The sequence below is a fragment of the Amblyomma americanum genome, chromosome 1, assembly GCF_052857255.1.
Source record: "Amblyomma americanum isolate KBUSLIRL-KWMA chromosome 1, ASM5285725v1, whole genome shotgun sequence".
NCBI classification, from domain to species: domain Eukaryota; kingdom Metazoa; phylum Arthropoda; class Arachnida; order Ixodida; family Ixodidae; genus Amblyomma; species Amblyomma americanum.
The window spans coordinates 439,509,411-439,524,241 of record NC_135497.1 but is presented as its reverse complement, the minus strand read 5'-3'; the positions used below and the strand labels follow the sequence as shown (position 1 = coordinate 439,524,241).

Below are 14,831 nucleotides of genomic sequence, written 5' to 3'. Positions count from 1 at the left end.
ATCTGCTTGGAACAGGGCTACAGAACATTGTAAATCGCAATGCTGGAAAGAGGACAAATTTTCTTACGGGGTTCTGGCAACTGGAGGAGGAGGTTGGTAAGGAGGACCAGGAAGGCTAGAAAAACACGCAAAAGAGCGCTGTGATTGTCACAGCAAAAATGGGATGCCATTATTTCGACTATATCTTCCAGAAAATAGGAAGTCCTTACGGTGGTCTCGCCACCGGAGGCGGTCCTGGGGGAGGCCGTTGCGGGGGAGAAGGTGGCCTAAGAATTTGATATTTGAGTTAATCGCTGCATTCAAGCTGTAGCTTGAGAGTTGGTATACAGAAAGGAAATGTGCGAACAATTCTTACGGTGGTCTGGACACAGGAGGTGGAGGCTGGTAGGCAGGAGGAGGCCGAAAAGGAGGGCGCGTTGGCCTGTGAAGGTGGTAAGAGTTTTGCAATTGCGAGGACACAGTCGAGAAAAAAGGAGAAAACGGTGAAGAGGAGAGAATCCTGCTAAATACCACTGAATAAATTATATTCCTTTGAACCACATTTCAAGCATCCATAGCAACGTCTGTGTGCTTCCAATAAATGCAGTGAAACCCATCGTTCCAAGAAGAGTATTAATACGTTATTTACATCAGGGGACGTTCCGGTGCGCAACCATTTCTTGCCAAAACGCCGGGATACAAATACCCTCATAACTAGCAATAAGTCAGAAAAATGGAAGCTATCCGCCTGCAGTAGTGCTTGCATGCTGTAGAATGTAAGGGTGTTCCTACAGTGGTCTTGCCACAAGAGGTGGAAGTTGGTAGGAAAGACCAGGAGGGCTGGAAAAGTACGAACACGGGGTTCTCTTAAAGCGACTTTTGTCTGAAGGGCCGAACTGCACGATAATTAGGATGTTGCTTAAGGCGGCCTTGCAACAGGGGGTGGTCCTGGCAGAGGTCGTGGTGCAGAAGGGCGGGGTCTACAAGAAAGCAGTGTTGACGGTCTAATTTGTATGTGGAATAACACTGTCAGTGATTCAGTATTGAATTTGAAATTATTTCTTACGGGGGTCTCGCTACTGGAGGAGGAGGCTGGTAAGGGGAACCAGGTCTAGAAAGACAGGGGATGGTGCGCGGTGATCTCCATATCAAAAATTTGATATCATGATTTCGACTACTTCCTTGAGCATACAGGGATCCCTTACGGTGGTCTCGCCCCTAGAGGGGGTCTTGATGGAGGCCTTACTGGAGGAGATGGGGGCCTAAAAGATTGTGGCCTAATTAATCCCTACACTGACGTTACGACTAATGCACATTTTATGCTGGAAAAAATTTGGGAACAATTGCCCTTACGGCGGCCTGGCCACAGGAGGTGGAGGTTGGTAGGCAGGAGGCTGGCGAGACGGAGGGCGGGTTGGTCTGGGATAGAGTTAGGTCTTAGGGGATGAAGGCAGCTCAGGGAGCAGAAAAATGCAGCGCAACCCAGTGTGTTATTTGCCTGAAGACAGGCATGTATAGTATTCAATGCTGCGAACGGATATTCAAAACAAGATTGAAGTTATTATAACGTCGCGAACGATGCCGGCGGCTGTAGTCGAAATACTCTCAAAATATTTCTTGAGCATCGAGTATTTGATAAGGATCGCAACGATCGATAAGAATCGCTGAGCGACTCATCATACGTAATCAGTAAATATAGATGAACTCCAAGTTCTCTTCATGAAATTGGACTATAAAGTTAGCACAATAAGTAAAAGAATAAGTCAAGTAGAGGAATAAGCCGTACGGTGGTCTTGCCACAGGTGGCGGAGGCTGGTAGGGAGGACCAGGCGGGCTGCAAAGGAGCGATTATGTGGTTTAGACCATAACGACGTTGTTTGAAGAAGTCAAGTGCTTGAGAGTTGGGTAATCCTTACGGTGGCCTCGCAACAGGGGGCGGTCCCGGGGGAGGCCTCGGAGAAGGAGGACGTGGTCTATAACAAAGAAAAGTGTTCACAAACTGCTTTTATAGCCCTCAAGAATAACTTCAGTGAGGTAGTGAAGAGGGAGAGGCATTGTCTTACGGTGGTCTGGGTACAGGAGTAGGAGGCTGGTAAGGGGGGCCAGGAGGCCTAGAAAGACAGGAGATAGGGCTATGTGATATTCAAACCCAATGCAACTCTCCCGATTTTGACTACATCCTGCAGAATTTCGAAAGATCCTTACGGTGGTCTCGCCACTAGAGGTGGTCCTGGTGGGGGCCTTTGTAGGGGAGGAGGTGGCCTACGAAAGTATTTTCCAATTATTCGCTGCATTTAGTTGTGCCTGACCGTATTTCATCACAGAAATTAATGTACGAGCTATTTCTCTTACGGCGGCCTGGAAACAGGAGGTGGTGGCTGGTAAGCTGGAGGAGGCCGAGATGGAGGGCGTGTCAATCTGGGAAGGTTATTGAGTTCGATGTTAAATGCCTGAAGGTAGTTTAACCAGCAGCAAACCTGATCGCATATGAGTCGATAACACTAGGCAGAAGTCAGCAAGTGAGTTAACCACGGCTAAATTTTTCAAAACGAACGGCACAATCCTCATACCGAACAAAAAAATTCGCCCAGAGCCTTACAAATATTATTTAGAGCTTCCTCCTCAGCAACGCTACTGTTTGGAAAATGCTACCATGGTACTTTTATTATGCGTTAACGTGATTTGTGAGTGCGATGCAGTGCAATGCTTTTCATAATGTATTCTAAAAAGCCTTATCCTAGAATTTCTGCTGGTGCTTTCTTGACATGTAAAATGAAACCCTGGTGCAGGCTCGGGGCTGTTGTCAAATGAAAGGTTTTAGTGTTGAAGAAAATTACGCTGTCGCTGGTAATCTTGCGATCTATAAATCATCTGGTATTGCTCACCTCGAAATGTCTAGGTGAAGCAGTTTATTCGTAGTTTTTTTGGTATACGGGCATCACAGAACGTACAGCCCATATTGCAACAGTTCGATTTCACAGGAGGTTCCTTACATAACCGTGTTGACTGGTCCGAGTACAAGCTCCTCTGAGGACAGATGTTACCAGCCAGGCAGAGGAGCTAGATACTGATCGGCCTGCCTCAGTGTGAAAATTAAAGCTCCTAGTTCCTCAACTCCTGGTGCTTCAATGCTGCATTGTGGTTTCTTAATTGTCTTTCTTTTCTGCTTGCCGTATATACTTCTTTGAAACCCCTCATTTGAAGATCCTGGTATTTGAAAGATTCTCCAGCAATCATTACCTTGTGATGCAGCAGCAACGAGTAAAATATAAATAATTAAAATAATCGCGAAGATGAAAGCTACAGACAATTTAAGTTCATATATAGAAGAGTGTGTCAAGACAATCGTACGGTGGTCTCGCCACAGGCGGTGGAGGCTGGAACGGTGGACCAGGAGGGCTGAAATAGGAGCGAATTCCTGGTTAAGCTCGTTGCTCCATTTGTTCAATGATGGGAATCACAGTCAGGATGACTCTTACGGTGGCCTTGCAACAGGAGGTGGTCCAGGGGGTGGCCTTGGAGCAGGAGGAGGTGGTCTAGAATATGAAAAAGTGTAGACTAGCTGTTTTGTATGGCTCCAAAAATCATTGTCAATTATGACAGATTTTCTTACGATGGTTTGGCTACTGGAGGCGGAGGCTGGTATGGGGGACCAGGGGGACTAGAAAGACAGGTAAGAGGGCGCTATAATTATCACAGTTAATTGTAGACACCCTGACCCCAGATATAATTCGCAGAGTGTACTGGAGCCTTACGGTGGCCTAGCCACTGGAGGAAGTCCCGGTGGAGGCCTCTGTGGTGGAGGAGGTAGCCTAGAATTGCGTAATTTAATTATTCATGGCGTCGAGGTTGCGGGTTTAGCAAATTTATAATCGCCCTTACGGTGGTCTGGCTACTGGAGGTGGAGGCTGGTAGGCAGGAGGGGGCCGAGATGGAGGGCGGATGGGCCTGTCAAGGTTATTGGGGTTATATATTATAGGCGCTTGGGGTAAAAAATAATGTTCGCCTCTATGGACCGATTACAGCCTGTTTAGCTTTAAGACTCTACTTTCTTTGAAAGCAAAAATTTCCGAAGCTAGAAGAGGCCTAGAAATTAAGTAAAGCTATCGCCATCAGAGGCTGATTTTGCAAGGTAACTGCGATGCGTCGACAGTTTCTTAGACACAGATCCGAAAAGCTAGGCTAAGCCGTGATTCCCTTCAAAACGGTGATGACAGAATTGTTCCCGGAGCAGATGTCACAAATTTTATAACAGAGGGAAGGATATGCTACAATCGAATTTGCTCAACAATAAAGGCCTTTTTTGCTGCCAAAGGAATGATAACATACTTAAGAAGAGCCGTAGAATGCATTTTTACTAATAAAAGTTGAATGGCTTTGTCGTCGGTGTGCGTTTAAGAGGGAGAAGGTAGAGTGCAGTACAGGTGTGATGGCATTAGCCTTTTGCACTCATTAAAATGCAGAATGCATAGCAATGTCAGAGTACTTCTAAAAGAACATGGAATTTATCGAAGCAACAAAATCACCTTGTTTCCTCTGCCAACATAAATTCATGTCTCTTTACCTTGGGATATTGCCGGGAGTACAAACTTGCGTGTTAATATGCAGAATTTAGGTTCTGCACTATTAGTGAACGCAAAAAATGTGCGAATAAAAATCATCGTAGACTAACTACATTGAATTTGTAAGTAAAGATTAAAGCTCTCTTACGGTGGTCTCGTCACAGGGGGTGGAGGCTGGTAGGGAGGGCCAGGAGGACTGGAAAGGGAGCAAATAGAGGCTCAGCTCATTGGGGCGTTGTTTGAAGAACTGATAGCTACAGGAGATAGGGTGACTCTTACGGTGGCCTCGCAACAGGGGTTGGGCCAGGGGGAGGCCTTGAAGCAGGTGGGGGTGGTCTGTAATATGGCAATATTTTTCCGAACTGCTTATACTTTGGCCCTCGCTATCATAGTCAATAACGAAATCAAGAGGATGACAAGTTCTCTTACGGTGGTTTGGCTACAGGAGGAGGAGGCTGGTAAGGAGGACCAGGAGGCCTAAAATAACAGGGGAGAGGGCGCTCTGATCACAGCAAAATGTACATACGCCCTGACCTCAGGTATATCTCGCGGAATACTAAGGAGCCTTACGGTGGTCTAGCCACTGGAGGGGGTCCCGGCGGAAGCCTTTGTGGACGGGGAGGTGTCCTAGAAGCGGGTGATATAATTAGTCACTGTGCTGGAGTTTTTGGTTGAATAATTTTGAGGCCACTTACGGTGGTCTGGACGCAGGAGGTGGAGGCTGGTAGGCAGGTGGGGGCCGAGAAGGAGGGCGGGGAGGTCTGTGAAGTTACGTAGAGTTCCACGTTATTGTCGGGAGAGGGTTCAGCGAGCAGCAAAAGGCTGTACGACGGAGTCTAAATTATTTGATTCACTGACCAAAGACAATATGTTAAATGAGTGGTGAAGCTTTGAAAGAAAATTTTAAAGAGGAAGCGGACCGTCCGCTGTACTTGTATTGTTCCCTTATACCGCTTTGGATTTCTCGGAAGCGGGAGTATTGCTCTAGCAGCGGAGGGCAAGTCGACAATATATCCTGCTCGTCATGTTAAAGTTTTTTGCTATGAGAGAGGTTAGGGGCGCGTCGGAAAATGTAAAGCTTTAGGTTTCCCAAACTTTCATTTAACCAACGTGAAAAATATGCATGATCAGTATGGAGGTCGAGTTACGGGGTTGTATGCGCTAAACGGAAACTTTTAATTACGACAACTAGCACAGTGCTGTAATTAATCATAACGTAATGATGGGGGGAATAGAACAGTATTAATGCTCTAATATACCAAGTACGCTTGAGCTGACTCTGTGAACTCAATATTATGTTATTGTAACAAAGTTGCATGAACCGACACCAAGATATAAACAAAGGCACATATTTTGCAAATAAATAAATAAACAAGAAGTCATAAATACGACCCCTTCAAACCGCAGCGTCTTTCGTGACAGATTTTTAAACCCTGCCGTATACTTATTACCACACTTATTAGTGAACATTTTTCTCATTTTACTGAGCTCTGAAATAGTATTCCTCAAACGATAGCTTTATGTAGTGATCCTGGAACATTGCACAGTTGCCTTGAAGCTTATTGCTGCAGATGTACAAGTAATGTGAGTTGTTAACCCTTTCTTACATCGGCCAATGAGTGCAGTATGCGCAAAATAAATGGAGTAAAATGCGGTATTGCTGGTCCAATGAACACCGAACGCAAAAGCTATCAAGAAAATTGAAGTTATATTCAAGCAAAACGTTTCGACATGCAGCAAAATGTCAGGGTGCTCGTACGGTGGTCTCGCCACAGGAGGTGGAGGTTGGTAGGGAGGACCAGAAGGGCTGAAAAGATACCGAATGCTCGGCTTAGTTAAAAAGCCCTTTGTTTGAAAACTGAACTGCATGCCATTTATGGAAACCCTTACGGTGGCCTCGCAACCGGGGGTGGTCCTGAAGGAGGCCTTGGGACTTCAAGTGTCCTACAAAACCCACAGCAATTAAGTGCATAACTGGTATGGAGTAGGTACTGGGAACGACGATCATGAAAATAAGATGCCGATAGTTTTCTTACGGGGGAGGAGGAGGTGGATATGCTGGCGGAGGCCGTGCACCGATTGCAGGAGGGCTGCATATGCAAAAGAAGTGGGTCTTAATCATGGCGATATTTTTCCCTTTCTGTTCGTTAAACAGCTGCATTATTAAAGAGTTATTAAAGTGATAATCATCTTACGGTAGTCTGGGAGGAGATGGAGAAGGCTGGTAAGGGGGACCAGGAGGCCTAGAAGATATGAGAACATGCATTGCACGCATCGCGGTAAGTATGTGGCTTCATCAAGGCTACATTTCGCATAGTTTACGAGGACCCTTACGATGGTCTCGCCACGGGTGGTCTCGGTGGGGGCCTTGCAGGACCAGGAGGGGGTCTGAAAAAGCGACTTTTATTTAGGCACAGCGCGGCTTGGCCGTTTTCTATTCTGTAATGCTGGAAATGAAGGTGGAAGGAAATTGTCGACTTTCGTTCTCCTTAAATAGGGTAGACGCAGGCACTCTGGAGGCAGCCGGAATGGCGGGAGGGAGTTAACCCGGATTGTATATTGTGTTTACTACGAAAAGTGCTGGAATGTACTTAATCATTTGATGGCATTCACAGAGGGCTCCAGTTAATTCATTTCGTACCATCAGTTAGGATACAGTCATTTCTCTGCCACTGGAAATATACACGAACTGATCACTGTGTTCATTCAGTGGTAGCTGGGATTCTTGCGGACCTCCTGAAGGGTTTTAATTGATGGGTAAGCAGAGTTACGTCCTCCAAAGTCCCGTTAGTCTGAACTCAACGTAAACAGCAAGTTATAGTAGAATAGTCAAAAGGCTTCTTATAACGGTTGCGTTGTTGACGTTGCGTCATGGATGTGCCTTCCGAGGAAAACACATCAATCGCTTAATGACTGTATTGTGTTGTTATGAACATCTTAGCCAAATAATACGCTTCTACACGCCACATAGAACACACAGCTATGCCCGGAACTTAGCGAGCCCTTTACGGCGAATTTTTCATGCTGGCACCCTCCTCTGTTGCATCGGTCCTGCGTATACCAGTTCAGAGATGGCCATTGGTTAGATTCTTTCCAAACTAGGGCAGCTGTCACGGCCGCGGCCAATAGCTCCGGCAGGTTAGCAAGCTCCGCCCTTGGCGGTGGGGCCGGCGGAAGAACGCCGACGTTTGAGCATGCAAAAAGGAACGACAGGAGAGGGAAAGGCGCGGAAGCACTGAAAGTAAAATTTTGACAACAGATAACTGAGCTTCTACAAAGCGCATCAAAAAAATTCTTGTTGGAGGATATTCGTGAAGCGGCGTTCTATAACATCGCATGCATACCGCAACATTATTAGAGCCCCTTTCAGAGCCCCTGTAAAGCGGCGAAAGTGTCAAGACTGTTTTGCATAGTTTGCTATAAATCGTACGAATGATAGGAAGAAATATTCGAATGTCTGTTGCGGTGGACTGGCCGAAGAGGAAGGAGGCTGCGGAGTTCAGTGGCTTGGAGGGAAAATTTTCTTGAAGCGCAGGCGCTCATTGGGTCCCTGGCTATTATGAAGAAAATTGCTGCGCAGGCCGAACATTGTATTTAAGCCCGTCTCATGAAATAGAGTTACTTTTTCGTTCCAAAATCTCTCTGTGCTTTTTCGTTCCCAGCAAAAATCGCAATTCCAAACAGAAATTATAAGTGAACGATAAATTCCTTCTCACGGTAAAAGGCACCAGTGCGTATTCCTTGCACCTAAATATAAATATTACCTTAAATTTACTGCGATTAAAATAAAATTCAACATTTTAGTGTGCCAAAGTTGGCCGAAATGTGACATGACTAACATTTTTTTTAATAACTGAGCCAGTTTGCAAGCTATGGTAACCTCGTAGCAGAGAAAACAGACTTTTTCGCGAAATTCCTATCGTGATTACTAGCCAGTGCGGAGTATTTTTTCCTTCCACTGCAACTTCGCCCGATTCCGAGTGTTGTTATAGTTGCTTATGTCACTGAAGCGTCACGCACGGATGATACAGGAGGTGGTCTCAACTAAGCATGCTGGGAGCTACAGCAAGAAAGGAAATGTGATGTTTCCCTATTTTCCACTATTTTCAACCCAGCGGAATGAGAACTATTTATTCAAGCCGTCATATAACGTAGCATCAACTACCTATTCTTGCAGAAAAGTGTTAGGACTTGGTCAAAATCAAAGAGGAAAGGTCGCTTATGGTGGCCTTACCACAGGCGGCCTGGGAGGCAGGTGACTTTTTACTTTGGCATCGACGCTTTTAATTTAGCATCAACAGCCGATACTCATTATAAAAGACCTGTAACTTGAGCGCTCTTTCACGCATAGTCACGCGCAGTTTTAGCATTGGCACAATTTCAAGTTTCTCCACTTTTTTACGTAGCCTACCTTGATAAGTGTCGAGTATACATAAGGAAATATTATATGTCAGTGTTTCTATGCTTTCAATTACTATGCTGCACTTCCACAGCATGTAAATGTCTGTCCTTGAGCTACGGCGACGTTTCCTTTGTACTCCATTTCAATTCTTTCATTTCTGCTCAGATATTCGTCTCTCCTAAAGATCCAGGTTACAATGTCGCTTACGGTGGCCTTGCTACAGGTGGTCCTGGTGGAGGCCTAGGGGGGGGGGGGGGGGGAAAGAGGGACTGTGGAAAGAGAAATAGGTATGCGGTGTGATGCACGTTCTCATGGCTAATCCCTTGTAGATGCATGAGCTACATGTTGCCGCGAAGCGTCTTGCAGTTGAACCTTTCGCACAAAGCACGCTAGACGCAGTCTGAATGAGCACCATTAACCGATAGTTAACGTTTATACTTTGAGCTAGTTGCTTGGATGCATTAGGTATGCGTGCAGCCAAAATAAAGTCCGAGAAAATGTGAGACATTGACACAGGAGTCCGACGTGAATGTGTGCCTGCCCCTGAGATACAGAATTCACGCCACCGTACTAACGTAATGTGTGCCAATAATGTTGATATCAAACGACCTCATCATGTGCTTATGTTACTTTGTTTCCGCTGCGTGAGGTCTTTACATTTCTTAGTCTTTACCTGTAGCCGTTTTCAAAAGAAGCGAGTATTTCCGTCCAGGGCATTAATTTGAACACCCAGAAATTTTTACCGAATGGACGGACAAGGCTGAATAAATTTCAGCTTTAAAAAGCCTAATAAAACAGCACCGGTGAGAGTAGCATGCACCTGTGCGGCACGTGGCTAGGGCAAAAAAACTCTCAAAACAACATTTCTTAGGGCGTTATTCACTGCGAGGAAAAACAGGCGGATTGTGTTTAGTGGAAACGCTTCGCATTTAGCAGCACACAACAACATTAGCTTCCAAACTGATCACACCCGCGTTCATTTCTTTTCCGCTTCTTGAACGCAATTTCACTAGGCGCACTGAAGCCCATCAAAAAATCTACCTTATCGCACCACAAAGGTGAAAATTACGCCTGCATTGAGCATTAAAAGATATTTAAGTGGAGATGAATTATAGCGAGAAAAACGCATTTCAAGTGATGGTATACCTCGCAAGCGTGGTCGAACGGGGTAGTTGGTCTTATCTTTCTCGCTGTGTCGTCCTGTGTCGTCCCATCTTTCTCAGTCCATATCTTAAGTTCGCGCTGTTTTTTCCAAAGATGGTACCTCGTGAGAAGTGTTTCATGCCTCTTCCCAGTAATTCAAGACTATTGTAATCCACATGCGCCCACCGAAGTGCAGAAAGAGGGAAAAACCACATTTGCCGGCTGCCTCTGAGCGGCGTGCGCACTAAGGAAGCCATGCCGTAAGTGCGTCTTTTCCGGCTGTGTGTAAGATGAAATCCGCAGCATGGCTGCTGATTTTTCTTGCCCTCTTATGATCTTGTTTTTGTAAGGGAATCCAGTAAAGTATTTGTTAAATTTAATACTGCCAAACCGCTTCATCAGGGGGGCTTCTTGAAGGTATGGAAAAAAGAAAACCATTGGAGACAGCGCCATACAAATGATCGCGCAGCCGAGGGCGCTAAAATGAATCATTTTTCAACCGGGAGAGGCAGCAGAGTAATATATAAACGGCTGAAATGGTTAGCTTTTTGACATTGCACAGAGCATCCGTCACGTTTAATCTTTTTTTTAATCAGCGCAGTTTCCTATTACAGTTCAGCCTTACCTCAGCAAATCAACCTTGGTTCGCTGTTACCAACCACTTCTACTGTTGAAAAAGTTTTGCTTGGTCCTCAGTCAGCTAAGGTATAATTGACTAAGCTGCTGAACTGCCTAACAACCTGTCTTATGTAGCTTGTTTCTTATCTCTGTTTTGTCGAAGCCATGTTCAAATCACGTTTTTATGCTGCCCTCCAAAATTAAATTTGACAATTTCGCTGAATAACGTAAGAGAGGCCGAAAAAAAGAATTATTCTAGTCGGTGTTGTAGAAACAAAGTGCGGAGAATGATTTAACTGGTGTAGCACAAATATGGAGGAAACGCAATAAACTCATTATTGGCCAAGCACATGCGCGGTTACGTTCAGAGCAGGTGGCTTACGGAGGCCTGGCTGCCGGAGGAGGCGGTGTGTACGCGGGAGGGGGCCTCTGTGGCCGGGTCCTGGGAAGAGCAAGGGCGTGTTCTGTCACAGATGCGGTTGATGAGCTACAGAAATTCAATGCTCCGTGCAGAACTGAACCGCAGCAAAGAACCGCGCAGCATCACCACTTCCAGCAGCCTTGTACTGAAGTTTTTGCGGCGTGAAAACACAAAGCGGTGTTGTAATTGCATTACATAGGTATTATTTGATGCTTCATGCTATAGTGGATTCGCTACACTGTTTTCTGTTGGAAGGTCTGTACAAAGCAGCTCTAAGACTGGCGTGCAGCTGTTGTCTGCTCGCTATCCATTAGCTGGGTGCAGTGAATAGTAAATGAATGAATTAACGAGTTAATTTACTTGTCAAAGCGGGCCATGAACCGATGAGGACTTGGACCCTTTAAGCTTGCTTGCCAGCTAGTGTTTAATGAACCCATCGCTGCGAGATAAATATTTTTAGCCCTGCGCGTTTTCTTTTTTGCCAAGGACTAGGATGGGGAGAATGGCTCATAATTTCTTACGGTGGTCTCCCCACTGGCGGAGTAGGTGGTGGTCTTGAGGGTGGCCTAGGAGGTGGCGGGGGTCTGGAATAAGATTTAAGTGGCACATCTATTGAAACTAGCGACAAGCTGGAGAGATGTCAGCCGTGGCATGCGGAAGATATATTTCATTCTTACGGTGGTCTCGCCACAGGCGGAGGGGAAGGAGGCTGGTATGGAGGAGGAGGTCTGAAAAGAGAGGGCAGTTATTGTTTTAGCCGCGAAGGATGCTGTGAATTCCAAGAAGAGTCTTACATGGAGATCAAATTTAGAAGGAAGGGCGGCCGGTACTGAGCACTGAGATATTAGTAGAAGAGAGCAAGTCAAATTTTATGGGCATTCTTCGCATGAAACCTGCAGGGAATTTGCAAATAGAAGGGGCATCCGGGCGGCTCTACCGAAACACTGATGCCACTGAGGGCACAGCGCAAATGCACTCTATCGGTGTTTAGAGCACCTAAGCTAATTTCGGAAACGGTCATATGCACTATATGCCTCCAGTGAATGCTTTCTATTCGATATATTGCTGTGTCGAATATTAACGTATTTTGAGATGCGAGCTCCCCTTTAGTTACGCTGGTAGCCTTTGCATATTTTACGCGCATCCAAGAACATGAAGGTGCCTTTGAGCTCAGTGAAATTAAAGCATGAACACAAATGAAGTCACTGGAACGAAATTCACAGTCTGGTGAAGTGTTTGGAGGGCAAATAGCGGCTCACACGTTGATACCCACGTTCTCGCTTATCGCTTTTTCTGTTAAATTGCGGGAATAAATACTACTGCTTTCATCAACGAATTTCAGTTTCGCTGTCTACTATACGTCTGTTCCGCCTAAAATCTTGTAAATTTTCCAAAAATATAGGCTGTCTCAGTTTGAAGAGCACTTTTTTCGGCAGACCACTGTCAGTGGTGTAGCGAGTCAGAATAAAAATAAGACGTACTGACTAGTAGGCTGGATGAATAATTAGTATGCGTTTCCTCGCCAGAATTTCTTTTACGATGAAACTCGCAACACCTAATGTTCCTTGTTTTTGTATTATTGCGCCATATTTTCATGAAAACTATTTAGGTAAGCAATGTAGGATGTAATATATGAGAGCATTCGTACGGTGGTTTCGCTACAGGAGGTGGAGGAGGCTGGTACGGAGGACCAGGAGGGCTGGAAGAGAACAGAATACTTGGCTCTATTTCTTAGCCTATTTTTATATATGGTGAACATTGGGCAATGACTGCAAGGGACGCTTACGGTGGCCTCACCACTGGGGGAGGACCGGGAGGCCTTGGGGGTCCTGGGGGTGATCTATGAAAAGTCAACGGCATTATTTGATTCTTTTGTAGAGGTTGACCAGATGAACAAGAAAAAATAAACGTTTCTTACGGTGGTCTGGGCACAGGAGGTGGAGGTTGGTACACGGGAGGGGGAGGTTGGTATGCGGGAGGAGGCCGTGACGGAGGTTGTGAAGGCCTGCGGGTGTTTTAAGTTAGCGTAAGACGCCTTTCTTTGGTTCACAATGAGAAAACTGGACAAAAGATTGTCACAGTTCTCATCACCGTAAGTTTTCATGGCCTCCTAACTCCTACTGCGCTGTGAAGGGAATCCCGACCGCATCTTGCTGGTTGCAAACCATACTGAACGCGACTCTAGGAGCTTCTTTTCGAAAAATTAACGAAGACAAAGTGGTACAAGGCAGCTCGCGGCACACTAATAGGCGCGCTTTTATTCTGCTCGGTTACGTCTTAAACTCATTCTATAAAAAAAGCGACGTTTCGACGGCCATGAAACTCTGCCACGAATAATTTATTTGCGTGGCGCTAGTGATTATGCCAAGTGTTTTCTGAATAAATCTGTGCTCAACGGCTTCTGAACAATGCATGCTAGCCCGTTTAACGATACATTCTTGATTTACGCTTTGCAAAGCGCATTTTTACGCTTTATTTGTTGCGCGTTGGACAGGTGCAGAAGGCTTACTGTGATCAGAAACTTTTAGCTTCCCCCCCCCCCCCTCATATGACATGAATTCTTCATAGAAGGGTATCGCCTGAAGAGTGAATAACACCAATACTTTAATTACCGATTTGTAGCTCACTGTGACCTTGCTGCTTTCTTTTCATTATTCTGTGTTTTTTTCCTTGAGGACCAGCCGTGGCTTACGAAAATCTATAGCCTCGGTACTTAGACTAACCATGCAGCCTTACACCTGACACTCAGCAAGTACGACATATTTGCAGTCACGTCTTGCAGGTGCATGCATGCGCGCACATCATATTTTGCTCCGTATCAATGCTTCAGAGTATGTATTACAGCAAAACAGTTTGACGCTCACTCCTTCAGTTGGCTGCATCATGCGGCATAGAGTTTTAAATGATGGTGCTTCTCATTCTAAAAGTTACTGAGACATCACAAGCGTCAGAATTGATGAGGTAATTGAATAAAGAAGAGTATGACAGGAAGCTGTTCGTACGGAGGTCTTGCCACAGGCGGTGGAGGCTGGTACGGAGGACCAGGAGGACTGGGATGGAATGAGAAGCAGTTAGCTTAGGCCTTTGAACAACTACGACCAATTTTGAGTGGAAAAGCGCCTTACGGAGGAGGTCCCGTGGGAGGCTTTGGTGGCGCAGGGCGACCCCTACGAAGAGGCAGATAGTTGAATCTAAACGAATTAACTTCACAGAATCATATCAAATTGATGCTACCTGTTCAATTTTTAATTTCTCCAACACAACCAGCGCGAACCAGTTTATAGCTCATGTTAACCGCCACGATTTTCTCTACCGACGGAAAGTCGCCCACTTTCCTCTCTTTTACTGAATCTAACACATATCCACCCGCGGCTCTGTCACTAGCCCAGAACTGTCATAAGTCATGATGAGCCATCATGTCATCATGATCAATCATCATGTCATCATGATCAATCATCGATAATGTCAACAATCTAGCTGCATCAATCATGATAAATCCATCTACCCACCTGCAACCCGTTCTGCTGCCAATCGTTGTTCGTTCTTAGTGCCAACATCCTAGTATTTGAATCGTATTTCCGCTACAGCTGTTACCCATCACAACGGTCACTACATCTAGCGCATTACGTCTAAAACACCTCTACATGGGCATTGAGATATTTAAAGAGAGAATGGCGAAATTTTTAACAGCTCCTAGTATGCAAGC

At 45.5% G+C, this 14,831-nt stretch overlaps 1 protein-coding gene across 1 annotated transcript in view; it reads right to left on the bottom strand.

Moving 5' to 3' along the window:
* The window catches only part of LOC144115910 (uncharacterized), a 175,268-nt gene that overhangs the window by 112,648 nt on the left and 47,789 nt on the right, over positions 1-14,831 (bottom strand). Inside the window, exons 6-36 of the mRNA XM_077650542.1 lie at positions 14,251-14,292; positions 14,128-14,175; positions 13,044-13,130; positions 12,912-12,965; positions 12,774-12,824; positions 11,803-11,853; positions 11,647-11,709; positions 11,087-11,146; positions 6,876-6,929; positions 6,737-6,784; positions 6,578-6,631; positions 6,432-6,485; positions 6,301-6,348; positions 5,237-5,302; positions 5,112-5,168; positions 4,971-5,018; positions 4,821-4,877; positions 4,690-4,737; positions 3,862-3,927; positions 3,735-3,791; positions 3,593-3,640; positions 3,459-3,515; positions 3,331-3,378; positions 2,332-2,397; positions 2,185-2,241; positions 2,043-2,090; positions 1,896-1,952; positions 1,766-1,813; positions 356-421; positions 210-266; positions 68-115 (exon numbers count right to left, since the gene is read on the bottom strand). Coding sequence (XP_077506668.1) covers positions 68-115; positions 210-266; positions 356-421; positions 1,766-1,813; positions 1,896-1,952; positions 2,043-2,090; positions 2,185-2,241; positions 2,332-2,397; positions 3,331-3,378; positions 3,459-3,515; positions 3,593-3,640; positions 3,735-3,791; positions 3,862-3,927; positions 4,690-4,737; positions 4,821-4,877; positions 4,971-5,018; positions 5,112-5,168; positions 5,237-5,302; positions 6,301-6,348; positions 6,432-6,485; positions 6,578-6,631; positions 6,737-6,784; positions 6,876-6,929; positions 11,087-11,146; positions 11,647-11,709; positions 11,803-11,853; positions 12,774-12,824; positions 12,912-12,965; positions 13,044-13,130; positions 14,128-14,175; positions 14,251-14,292 — 1,713 coding nt within the window. The remainder of the gene's footprint in view (positions 1-67; positions 116-209; positions 267-355; positions 422-1,765; positions 1,814-1,895; positions 1,953-2,042; positions 2,091-2,184; positions 2,242-2,331; positions 2,398-3,330; positions 3,379-3,458; positions 3,516-3,592; positions 3,641-3,734; positions 3,792-3,861; positions 3,928-4,689; positions 4,738-4,820; positions 4,878-4,970; positions 5,019-5,111; positions 5,169-5,236; positions 5,303-6,300; positions 6,349-6,431; positions 6,486-6,577; positions 6,632-6,736; positions 6,785-6,875; positions 6,930-11,086; positions 11,147-11,646; positions 11,710-11,802; positions 11,854-12,773; positions 12,825-12,911; positions 12,966-13,043; positions 13,131-14,127; positions 14,176-14,250; positions 14,293-14,831) is intronic.